Source organism: Neolamprologus multifasciatus, chromosome 17 (assembly GCF_963576455.1).
Source record: "Neolamprologus multifasciatus chromosome 17, fNeoMul1.2, whole genome shotgun sequence".
Lineage (NCBI taxonomy): Eukaryota > Metazoa > Chordata > Actinopteri > Cichliformes > Cichlidae > Neolamprologus > Neolamprologus multifasciatus.
The window spans coordinates 32,774,920-32,787,201 of NC_140455.1; the positions used below are offsets into that span (position 1 = coordinate 32,774,920).

Genomic DNA, 12,282 nt, shown 5'->3' on the forward strand with positions numbered 1-12,282 from the left:
GCATTACTGCAGCTGCAGCCCCAATCCGTCTGTCGATCTCCGGCTCCCTTCTCCCATCACTCGCGAACAAGACCCCGAGATACTTGAACTCCTCCACTTGGGGCAGGACCTCATCCCCGACCCGGAGTGGGCACTCCACCCTTTTCCGGCTGAGAACCATGGCCTCAGATTTGGAGGTGCTGATCCTCATTCCCGCTGCGTCACACTCGGCTGCGAACCGCTCCAGTGCGAGCTGGAGGCCCTCACCCGATGAAGCCAACAGAACCACATCATCCGCAAAGATCAGAGATGAGATCCTGAGGCCACCAAAGCGAAAGCCCTCCGCCACTTGGCTGCGCCTAGAAATCCTGTCCATAAAAATTATGAACAGAACCGGTGACAAAGGGCAGCCCTGGCGGAGCCCATCACCCACCGGGAACGAGTCCGACTTATTGCCGGCAATGCGAACCAAGCTCTTGCAACGGTTGTATAGGGATCGAATGGCCCGTAGCAATGGGCCAGACACCCCATACTCCCGCAACACCTCCCACAGGACACCCCGAGGGACACGGTCGAATGCCTTCTCCAAGTCCACAAAACACATGTAGACTGGTTGGGCAAACTCCCATGCACCCTCAAGTATCCTCGAGAGGATGAAGAGCTGGTCCAGTGTTCCGCGACCAGGACGAAAACCGCATTGTTCCTCCTGCATCAGAGGTTCGACTAGCGGACGAACTCTCCTTTCCAGCACCCTGGCATAGACTTTCCCGGGGAGGCTGAGGAGTGTGATCCCCCTGTAGTTGGAACACACCCTCCGGTCCCCCTTCTTAAAGATGGGGACCACCACCCCGGTCTGCCAATCCACGGGTACTGCCCCTGATCTCCACGCAACATTGCAGAGGCGTGTCAGCCAGGACAGCCCTACAACGTCCAGAGCCTTCAGGAACTCGGGGCGGACCTCATCAACACCAGGGGCTCTGCCACCAAGGAGTTGTTTAACTGCCTCAGTGACCTCGCCCCCAGAAATTGGCGGGTCATTCCCCTCATCCCCAGACTCTGCTTCCTCCTTGGAAGACGCGTCAGTGGGATTAAGGAGGTCCTCGAAGTATTCCTTCCACTGCCTGACAATTTTCTCAGTCGACGTCAGCAGCGCTCCGCCAGCACTATACACAGTGCAGGTAGAGCACCACTTTCCCCTCCTGAGACGCCTGACGGTTTGCCAGAACCTCTTCGAGGCAGTCCGAAAGTCTTTTTCCATGGCCTCTCCGAACTCCTCCCACACCCGAGTTTTTGCTTCAGCCACTGCCCGAGCCGCATTCCGCTTGGCCTGTCGATACCTGTCGGCTGCCTCCGGAGTCCCACAGGCTAACCAAGCCCGATAGGACTCCTTCTTCAGCCTGGTGGCTCCCTTCACCTCTGGTGTCCACCATTTGGTTCGGGGATTACCACCACGGCAGGCACCAACCACCCTGCGGCCGCAGCTCAATGCAGCAGCTTCGGCAATGGAGGCGCTGAACATGGTCCATTCGGACTCGATGTCCCCCGCCTCCCTCGGAATGCTGTTGAAGCTCTGCCGGAGGTGTGCGTTGAAGATCTCGCGGACTGGGGCCTCTGCTAGTCGTTCCCAGCACACCTTCACTACGCGTTTAGGTGCACCAGGTCTGTCCAGCGTCCTCCCCCGCCACCTGATCCAACTCACCACCAGGTGGTGATCAGTTGACAGCTCAGCCCCTCTCTTTACCCGAGTGTCCAGAACATATGGTCGCAGGTCTGGTGATACGATTACAAAATCGATCATCGACCTACGGCCTAGAGCGTCCTGGTGCCACGTGCACTTATGGACACTCTTATGTTCGAACAAGGTGTTCGTTATGGCCAAACTGTGATTAGCACAGAAGTCCAATAACAAAGCACCGCTCGGGTTCAGATCAGGGAGGCCGTTCCTCCCAATCACGCCCCTCCAGGTCTCGCTGTCGTTACCCACGTGAGCATTGAAGTCTCCCAGCAGGACAACAGAGTCTCCAGGTGGAGCACCTTCCAGCACCCCCCCCCCCCCCCCCCAGGGACTCTAAGAAGGCTGGGTACTCCGAACTGCCACTCGGCGCATAAGCGCAGATGACAGTCAGGACCCGTTCCCCGACCCTAAGGCGCAGGGAACAAACCCTCTCGTCCACCGGGAAAAACCCCAACGTACCGGCAGCAAGCCGAGGGGATATTAGAATACCCACCCCAGCCCGCCGCCTCTCACCAGGGGCAACTCCAGACTGAGACAGAGTCCAGCCCCTCTCCAGGAGACTGGTTCCAGAGCCCAAGCCGTGCGTAGAGGTGAGCCCGACTATATCTAGCCGGTACCTCTCAACCTCACGCACTAACTCAGGCTCCTTCCCCACCAGAGAGGTGACATTCCATGTCCCTATTGCCAGTCTTGGCAGCCGGGGGTCAGTCCGCCAGGGCCTCCACTCCTGGCCGCCACCCGGCACACAATGCACCCGACCCCTATGGCGCCTCCTGCGGGTGGTGGGCCTGCGGGAGGATGGGCCCATGTCTCCTCTTCGGGCTGTGCCCGGCCGGGCCCCATGGATTAAGGCCCGGCCACCAGACGCTCGCCCTCGGGCACCCTCCCCGGGCCTGGCTCCAGGGCGGGGCCCCGGTAACCCTATCCCGGGCAGGGTAAACTGTTCCCTCTGTGTTTTTTTCATAGGGGTCTTCTGAATCGCTCTTTGTCTGGTCCCTCACCCAGGACCAATTTGCCATGGGAGACCCTACCAGGGGGCAAAAGCCCCCAGACAACATAGCCCCTGGGATCCCTGGGACACACAAACCCCTCCACCACGATAAGGTTGCGATTCACGGAGGAGGTCTTTGATCTTATTTGATCTTTGATCTAATCAGCAATTTTTTATTTTCCTTGGGTCACTGACTTCAAAGACAGCCTAACAAACAAACGGGTTTGCAGACAGGTTGTGTATGCTTTGCATTTCAGGTCACCCCATACACTTTTTTTTTCTAGATAACTACATTTTCTAGACAGGATGTAATGGTAGATAGACTGGGTTGTGGTTCTGTGTGTGTGGATGTGTCGGTAACCAGACATGGAAGATAAACATGGGACCAAAGACAATGACCTGAAGACGTGCGTTTTCTCAAAGACTGTCAAAAAGTTGTGACAAAGATACATTATATGTGAGCTCCCTCCAGTTTAAAGTCAGGGTTTGTGGGTCTGATGAATGTGGTGCTGGAAGCGCCACTTTCTTTTAGTGCAATAAATAAGTGAAAACTGGAGCTCCGCAGTGTACCAACTGTTTATTTTCTTTCTTCCAAAGTCTGCTGGTACCCATCAGCTAATTGAATCAAGCCCAATAAAGTGTAACTCCACTGGATAGAAGAAGAAAGTTTAGCATTTTACTTTAGTTGTGTATTGAACTGGATTTAAAGTTTACAAAACAAAGTTTGCATGTTGAATTAGCCATTTTAACACCAACTGCAACCCATCACATCATGCTGTCAACCATCTGCAAGCACAGCAACATAACTCTCTTCACATTTCGGCACTCTTTCCTTGCCAGCCAGTACACGCTGCAACAATTAAAGCTCAATGCAAAGTTGTGTTTTGTTTTTTGTGCATGGGCAGGCAAGCCCACTAGCTTTACTGTACAAATATACAAAGCTTAATTACAAAAGAGCCCACAAACTTTTTGCTTAAATATGAAGAATGATTTAAATAAATATGGCTACATTACCACAGCTTCATATTTATACTTCACAGAAAGGATACAAGGATTGTTGCTGTCAATGTTGCAGTTATCCAAGATGAGGGGGATGCCTTCAAGTTCTCGCACCTATGGGATATAAGAAAAAGATATAAAATATAGAGTAACTCAGCTGCCAGGTCCCCAGCTAATTTCAGTGTTACCTTCTAATGAATTAGAATGTAATTAATTACTAATTACTTAATTTCTTTTGCTTGTTTTCACTGTTGTTTGTTCGACTTTAACGGTAACATATTACTAGGGCTAGGGCCTAGTAACTAGGGCTGTGCGATATGACCAAAATCTCATATCCCGATATAAGAATTCTATCATCCCGATAACGATATAAATCACAAAAATGTAACATTTTCTGTAAATTCTGTGAATCTCGGGCAGCTCGACTTGCGGGAAGTGTTTCCAGCTGCGCGTCATGCACCGTTTTCTTTGTGAGTATTTATTACACGGCGTGCTGCGGGGAAAAGCCTGTTCTAACGTTTGAGTCTAAGGTTTATTTTTTAGTACCTGGCGGCTCTTTTTTACTTCTCATCCGTAAATAATCTGCTCTTTCACGTAATTCAGTTTATTTTGAAAAGTCTCAACAGGATCTTGAGCTTTATTATGAAAGGTTTATGTGGAACATAAACAAGCGGACATGCAATGGTGTTACCGTCGTTGTTGCTAACCACAACGCATAAAAACAGGCGCTTGTCTGTCAGTAGTGTGGTTATATTAAATATAAGAGAAAGAGAGAACTTTAAGAAATTAATATAGCCACTACAGTGACCATCAAAACGATGAAAAAATATTGCCGTAAACAGTTTATTTTGCGACACCACGAAACAAACGATAGCGTAAAATGAAACGATAGACGTTTTTATATCGTCATCCGATATATATCGTTATATCGAACAGCCCTAACTGTAACGTAACGTAAGGTGTTGTTGACTACTTGATTCATTACCATCACTTCACCTGTCGGCTCAGCAGGTGTACTCGCAGTGAAACTGAGAGCAGAACGAGGCAAAACTAGCACAACTATAAATGACAGCAGTAAGCAGCTGCCTGATGACTCTCACATTGAACCAATATGAGACCAGTGTAATAAATCGTCAAATGCCAATTTAGTATATTTATCCTTGGAAGTAATTTATTCCCAAATTCTACTTTCCAAAATCAGGAAAAAATAGAGCCTGATATAGCTTGACACAAAATGATTTTGGCTGCTCCATCCACCTCCATCTCAAACTATCCTCAGCATCCTCTTTTTAAACCAGACCTCTCTGTGGATCCGCCTTCATTATGTCCATGAATCGTCTCTCTGGTCTTCCTCTTTTTCTCCAGGCTGGCAGCTCCATCGTCAATATCTTTAATGAAATATATCCACTGTCTTTCCTCTGCACATGTCCAAACCAGCTCAGCCTTGTGTCTCCAACGTTGAACTGTCCCTCTGATGTACTCTTTCCCAGTCTTGTCCATCCTTGTCACTGCAGCTACTACAGCTCAGCACATCAATTTTGTTCTTGAACATCAACCAGTACCACTCACACCTCAGGTATGTCAACTGGACCGACTTGAATAACACATTTTTAATTTAACACTGGTATTGGATCAGTACTCAACATCTGCTGAAGTAAAAACATTTACATATCAGCACCACAAGCTGCCCATTGTTTATGCAAGAATAAAACCAGATACTCTTAATGAGATGTCTTATTAAGTGAACAAAACTATAGCAAAAGGTTTTGCTGTACAGTCTCTAGTTACTTTATATCTCTTTTTCAGGAGGAAACAAATCTGTATAAACGTACTTAAACAGATACTTTATATCCGAGATTTACTGAAAGAATTTGTGAGACGTTTATCGAGGTTCACGATTCGAGTTAAGAAACAGCAGACAAAGGAACAGTACAGAGATGCCCTTAGCAGAGCCTCACATCCATGCAAACAAAGCAGTGTGGTTGTGGGTTAGTCTAAGAGCACCACAACAGGACAATCTGTTCTTTATCATGTGTCTCATTCTATAGGCTTAATTGTTGTATTTGCTTTCTGGTGCCCTCTGCACGCCGTTGCGGTTACCCTCCAAACACACTGGAGCAACAGAACAAGACAAAGTGCTGAGTTACAGAAAATGGAAATGTCATTTACACTGTCAAAGAAACACAGAGCACGCAGCTCTGCGTTTTCCACTTTAGGAATCATTGTCTGAAGTTACTGAAATTATATTTAAACTCATAAAGGGATGAATAACAAGCAGCTGGACCCTGACGGCACAAGCAGTTCCTCGCTTTGCATGCACATCTTAAATTACAATCTCTCCCAAAGGTGAACAGAACGACATTTGGTTTACTGGAAGAAATCTGGGTGAAAACAGATACGTGGTGATTTCTGACCACTGACAGACCACAGATCAGCATCCATAAATATTATACAGGGGCCAATTGAGGGTGGCCATCCCACAAGCATTCCACAAATCTGTTCCTATTAAGTACAACCGAGTCTACAAAGTGATGTCGATACTGTCTGCTTTATTACCCATCTGTGCTTTACGCTGATAGCTGCATGCTGAAAGATGTCAATTGAGAAAAACTGATAAGATTTCTAGAATAAACAAGAAGCTAATGTTTCCCGTTTGAGCGGAAAAGCGAGTTGTATTGAAAGAACCCACAGCCTCTCGCTCAATTAGACTTTGCACTCGTTTGCACTCCTCAGGAGATTTGGTTTGAGGTTGCATGCTGCAGCCCATTTACTAGAACCTGCCTCTGAGCATGATCATTTAGTGGAGAGGTCAAACAAAGCAAACTAATTCAGGTGGGCCTCCCAAACCTCGCAGTCACATTTACACTTTTGACCCTACAACTGTGTTGGACTGATTAAGGGTATTTGTTTAAATGCTAGGAGACCAAGGATCGCATTAGAAGGGCAGACCAGCAGGCTAGAATAAATGTAAGCAAAGAAAAACATTTAAATTTTAGAGTTTGTAAATATTTTCCTTTTCTAAATTCGATAATTGTTCTAAACCATAATTTCCTGACAGAACTATCAGTACATATAAAACTAACCAAAGGGGCTTTGGGCAATTTTCAATATGCTAATGTGTCTCCCCGCTTCCTTCACTTGACTCGTCCTTGTGTCTTACCTCCTCCTCCTACTGAGGATGGGAGAGAGACAAGGAAGAGAAGCATATAAGCACCGACATTTACTACATTATACATTCCCACGTATAAAACCTTACCGCTGCTCATCTTTCACAGCTAGATAGCTAGCACGTACAGGTAGGAATTAAAAGGCACCATGTGATAAGATATCATGACAATATGATGTTCTTGTGATTTTTTTTTTTACATTTTGCAATATGCTGAGTGTTGCAATAACATATTTTGTGATTTATTTTTTTGTAGCTGAAAATGATGTCCTAAAGTTAACTTTCTTTTTGGATAAAAAGATACTGACAAACGTTATCTCACTTCAGTTATTTTTCTACTGCAAAATGAGATATTCAAGCACACAAACACTGTCACAGAAACCTGCCGGACAGAGTCTCCTGTCACTTTACAATTACATGGTGTCAAGTTAGCAATTACATGTAACCCATTTCTGATAATACAACAATTATCTGTAATAAATAGGCACATAATGCTGTCTGTTGCAGTCTGCATAGACAAAAAAAAATAAAAAAAATAATTTAACTATCACATTTGCTCTCAGCAACCTTCCTGTTCTACAGGAATATAACCAGAATGCAACCACTCAGCTGAGTCAAGTCCCCTCAAGTTGTGCTCATTCAGACTGATAGTAGTATGTTGGTAGTCTTCCTGCATTTATAAATTAAACAGCAGTTATTTAAAATAATCTCTCAGAGAGTGACTGCAGTCATTCTAAGTCAGACTGCAACCGTTTGCAGAACAGCTTCCTACCTGTGCAATCACCTTGTGACCAAAAGTGGTCATGACTGTTAAGCTCTGCGCAGCCATTTAGTACAATATGAAAAAAGTCAATACAATCACCAGTCAGCCAGCTATGTTTTTGTAGATGCAAGGTGGTTGCTGTCCTATTTTTACTGTGACTGAGTCATTAGCTTGCTCTGAATTAGAAGGTAGCGTTGTTTGCGCAGCTAACATTTATCTCATGAAGATGGTGCATGAGATAAGCCCTCTTTTACGAAGTATCCTCACAGTATTATTTAATAAAATACTGATTTTTTGCTGTACCTCTATAGACAATAATGGCAAGGAAAATATTGTGATACCATACTGCATAGATTTTTCCTCTCCCCTATTAGATAGATAGAAAAAAATAGCTAAAGTGCTTGAGCAGATTTCCCCACCTAACAGTTATTTCAAAATGCATCCGGGTACTTTTTTGGGCAGCTATTTTGAAGTTTTACTTAAAGAAACGCTTCAGATGTGACAGATTTAAGTACAAGACTCTGTGAGTGTCTGTCTCTGACAGATAGGTAGAAGGACATAAAGTTCTCTTTATGTCCCACTAATAGTATAATCATGAAATACTGTATGTAAATTCTCAACATATTTAAAATGGCAGCATATGAAAGACTCTGAGGTGCAGAAGTAAGATTTTTAGGTCAAGGAAAGACAGAGGACAAGTGGAAATATGATTCAGCACATTGAGCTACCTCTGATCTGGAAATTATGGCTTACAGCAAAATTTTCATTCACTCTTCGTCACAGTTGTTATCAAGTACCACCACAAACTTCCATCCCTCCACTCATTCATTTGTCCAAACCTTGTTCTGGTTGTTGGTATTGCTGTGGCAGAGGTTTCCTATGAGCCTGATGAGGTGTGCCTTAAAGCTGATGACAGGAGAATAAGAAGAAGAGTCTCCATCTCCACTGAAGGAGGAGAAGTTCTGAGCAGCACTGAAAATATTCTTACTGGCCTTCCCAGTGGCGTGTACCTGCTCCAGGAGCTCTGCATGGACAGTTTGTGACAGACAACAGGAAAAGCAGAACACCTTCTGAGAAGCAGCATAAAGCCATTCAGATTATAGCTGATTTTGATTCTGCTTTTTCTGATAAACCTCAAACTTTCCAGCATTTGGACTTTGCGGGCTGTTTAATTTAATGTCTGCTGTTGCTCGGTTGTTGACTTAATGGCTGTTTTTCATTTACCAACAGTAGTTACTAGAAGGTCTGGATGATCTTGTAGGAACATGAACTGCTTGTGGTCTGAGGTCATCTCACACAGCACATCCAGCAGACTAATCACTGTTAGCGCCTCCTGCAGGACCTGCAGGGGATTGCAACAAACCGGAGGGCAGTCCACAGAGTAAGAATCTTTTGAGACACAATACTGAGAGTCAAAACGACTGAAACATAGGTTAATTCATTTCACACAGGGTAAGACTAACAAACGCAGGGTGAAAAACCCGCGGAAAATGTGTTGAATTTATGATCCGTACCTCATCACTGGACGCAGAACCCGTAGCAAGTGTGAGCACAGCGCCACAACCTTTCTGGAAGGAAGTGGCCAGGAAACAAGCCACACTGGGAGGGATGCCACAGTCTTCTGAGCCCTCCTCTCTTAGCTGGGCTAAAAGTAGCTCTAATAAAGTAACTCTGAAAAACAAAATGTACATCTATATGAAGCATCTATAGTTTTTATTTAAATATTAGCTGTTTTTACTACTATTCTGTGCATCAATTCTCTGCAGTGCAAAAACCAAACAGACTAAAATAATAATAGGCTGAAAGGTGTTGTAGTATACATTTAACCAGATTTTTTTATTTTTACACTTCTGTTTAAATGAATTGTTCATGTTTTTGTCCAAACAAAAATGAAGTACCTATCATGATGAGACATTTCAGAGTACATGTTCTCCACCAGCGATGAAGACCTCAGGAAATGCTGTGTTGCAATCAGCACTCTGAAAAAATCAATAAATAGCAAAGGGAAAGTAGCACTTAAATATGCCCTTAATGCATAACAACAGTTTTCAAGTTAGTACCATAATGATGCACTTACGTCCAGTCCAGCTCAGGCTGAGTCCTGCAGAGCTCCATCACCCTGAGAGCCAGCTCAATGTTCTGTGGCTTGGACAAATCTTCCACCTTGGCCTCATCCAGGCATGTGTGGATTACCATCGAGGTGTAGTTCACGGTCTTCTCATCGTCAGTGCTAAGCAGCTGCCTGTTTGGGTTGACAGAATTACCAATATAGAATCTGCATGTGATTTTGGAGTCAAACAAAAAGATGAGGGTGAGATTTTGGCACACAGAACTTACAGGAAAAGGTCTGGGAAGCTTATCATCCAAATGTCATCTTTGCACAACTGGTTACCAACAGCCAAGTTACCAAGAAACTGGATGCCACAGCGAAGAGCTGAGCCACAGAAAACAAATCAAAAATAAGAAAAAACATTCAACATTCATTTTCCTCCATGGTGTATTACTTTTATGTCCCTCTAGACTGTTAAAGTTTTTTGCCTACTCTTGAATACAAAAGAATTTGACAGAATGGTTTCTTATATAACTCAAAGAACCTTAAAAAGAAAAAGAAAGAAGAAAAACAGCTCTTGATAGTGACATTGTGACAGGATGTAAACATTAATGACATCCTCCCCTAACCTGAGCTGTAATATTAGCTGGATGCACACTTCTTCTGGTTGGCGGATGTAGACTGGTGACAGAAAATAGTTCTTATATGAAACTGCCTACACAAAGGCATAATATTTTTTTGACTAGTCAAAGTCATAATTTCTTTTACAATTTGAGCACCACAAGACAAAAACAGCACAATCTACTTCCATCTCTAACAACCTCTATAGCTCACTTCAAAACTATTTAGTTGGCTTTGAAAGGGACAAAGGAAAAACACATAAGAACTGTACCTTAAGCATCAGTGGCTGAATTTTAGACTTACGTTCGAAGATGGTATCTGGAATCTCCATATTTACAGTAGATAAAAATCTCAGGAGTTTGAGGGATACATCAATGAAACCAAGTTCCCTAGTTGACAAAGACACATTATGTCAAGTGTTTCTTTGTCTTAAGAAAGGAGATGCCCAATAATCTAACAAACTTTGACATAATATGCTGCAAAAATAGCACTTCAACAAATCCTGCAATTGCAAAGATATAATTGTACAAGTTCCTTAAACATAAACTGCCAAATTTTAGCAGGAAAAATGCTCAAGAAGGATTTTTAGCAGAGTTTCCAAATAAATCAGTCACTAAACTCTATGACCATTGTTTACTTAATTAATTTGTATTTTCTGAAAGATCGCCCTCATGCTGCTTTGTGACGTCGGGGATACCTGAGCAGACTCTGGTTACGTGTACTCTGGACACAGGAGTTCCTCTGAGCTCTGAAGCACTCTGCGGTCAGCTGGAGCTGCAGGGTAAAGGTCTGCACATCCTCACTGTCCAAGCCGGCAGCCTGCAGCTCTTCACATAGTCTGGTCAGGACCTTCACAAGAGTGGAGAATGTCTTCTCCTCCACAGCATCTCTGAAAACACAATACACAATATTCATTTCATTTGCAGTACCCTCACTGGGAGACCACATGATATAAAACACAGATGTAGTTAATAACGCGGTATTTGCACTACATTAGCTGGATCTTGCGTGATATACTGTCTTTTTTCCATTAAGAAAACAATAAACAGGAAGTTTACAATTTGAATCCAATGTGCGGGATACTCCTGTGCTACAAATACTACAGACGGGAGCATAATGTCACGTGCACAAGCCGTTAAATTTTTAATAAGCAGAGTTAGCTCCTGCACAGGAAAAAAACTGCCAGTAATGCTTAAAATGTGCTTTTAGTACAAAACCACGTATTTAAGCTATACTGCTGATATGTGTTAGTTTTGTTTCTTTATGCTGCAGCGACAATTATTAGGTCTGAATGAGTTCAGAAACCGGGCGTGCCGTTATATGTGGCTGTGCGTAGTTGACAGTTGGGTATTTTCAAGTTACTGCTAGCTTAGCCGGACCGCACTGATACGGCCCATTTCCGTATAAAACATAAATAAATTACCCAGACCTCACCTGTATTCGACATCCCGCAGCGCAGCTGTAAATGTTTTTAAAGTCTGCAAGTGTTCAGGTCCGTGTTTTTCATTTAAAATGCCAGCGATGGACGCTGAGGTCCCCAAAATGATGTCGGTGGAAGCTGCCATGTTTGCCCGTTTCACGCTTGTGGGCGGGACGTCCGGAAAACTCTTTAAGACATTATTGGTTCACATCAGTATGGGGCGGGGACTGAGCATGTGCTGCTGTTTTCTTGGTGAAGAGTCGCCTAGACTGCTGTGTAATGAAGGCTGTGACTGCAAATAGACTCTACAGAATGAATTTTCATATGTTTTTGGATAAAACTGTGGGTAAAAATGACTTAACTATTCTGTGTTTCACTGTAATGATTTGATTAAGCACTTAGCACTGAGAAAGACAGAAGTAAAAATAGAACTGATGAGAGCCCAAGATTATTTTAGTTAACTAAAAAAAGGTACAAACTAAAAATACAAATGAAATAACATTTTAGTTGACTAAAATAAAACAAATAAAACATAGACTTAAATGTAAAACTAACCGC

The 12,282-nt window shown here is 43.9% G+C and overlaps 1 protein-coding gene across 1 annotated transcript in view; it reads right to left on the bottom strand.

Moving 5' to 3' along the window:
- atxn10 (ataxin 10) overlaps positions 1-11,904 on the bottom strand; it is a 15,150-nt gene extending 3,246 nt beyond the window's left edge. Inside the window, exons 1-10 of the mRNA XM_085138894.1 lie at positions 11,739-11,904; positions 11,002-11,193; positions 10,608-10,693; positions 9,971-10,067; positions 9,711-9,875; positions 9,532-9,612; positions 9,148-9,304; positions 8,858-8,975; positions 8,473-8,657; positions 3,755-3,818 (exon numbers count right to left, since the gene is read on the bottom strand). Of these exons, the coding sequence (XP_084995020.1) occupies positions 3,755-3,818; positions 8,473-8,657; positions 8,858-8,975; positions 9,148-9,304; positions 9,532-9,612; positions 9,711-9,875; positions 9,971-10,067; positions 10,608-10,693; positions 11,002-11,193; positions 11,739-11,869 (1,276 nt within the window). The 5' untranslated portion in view covers positions 11,870-11,904. The remainder of the gene's footprint in view (positions 1-3,754; positions 3,819-8,472; positions 8,658-8,857; positions 8,976-9,147; positions 9,305-9,531; positions 9,613-9,710; positions 9,876-9,970; positions 10,068-10,607; positions 10,694-11,001; positions 11,194-11,738) is intronic.
- Positions 11,905-12,282: the final 378 nt, after the last annotated feature.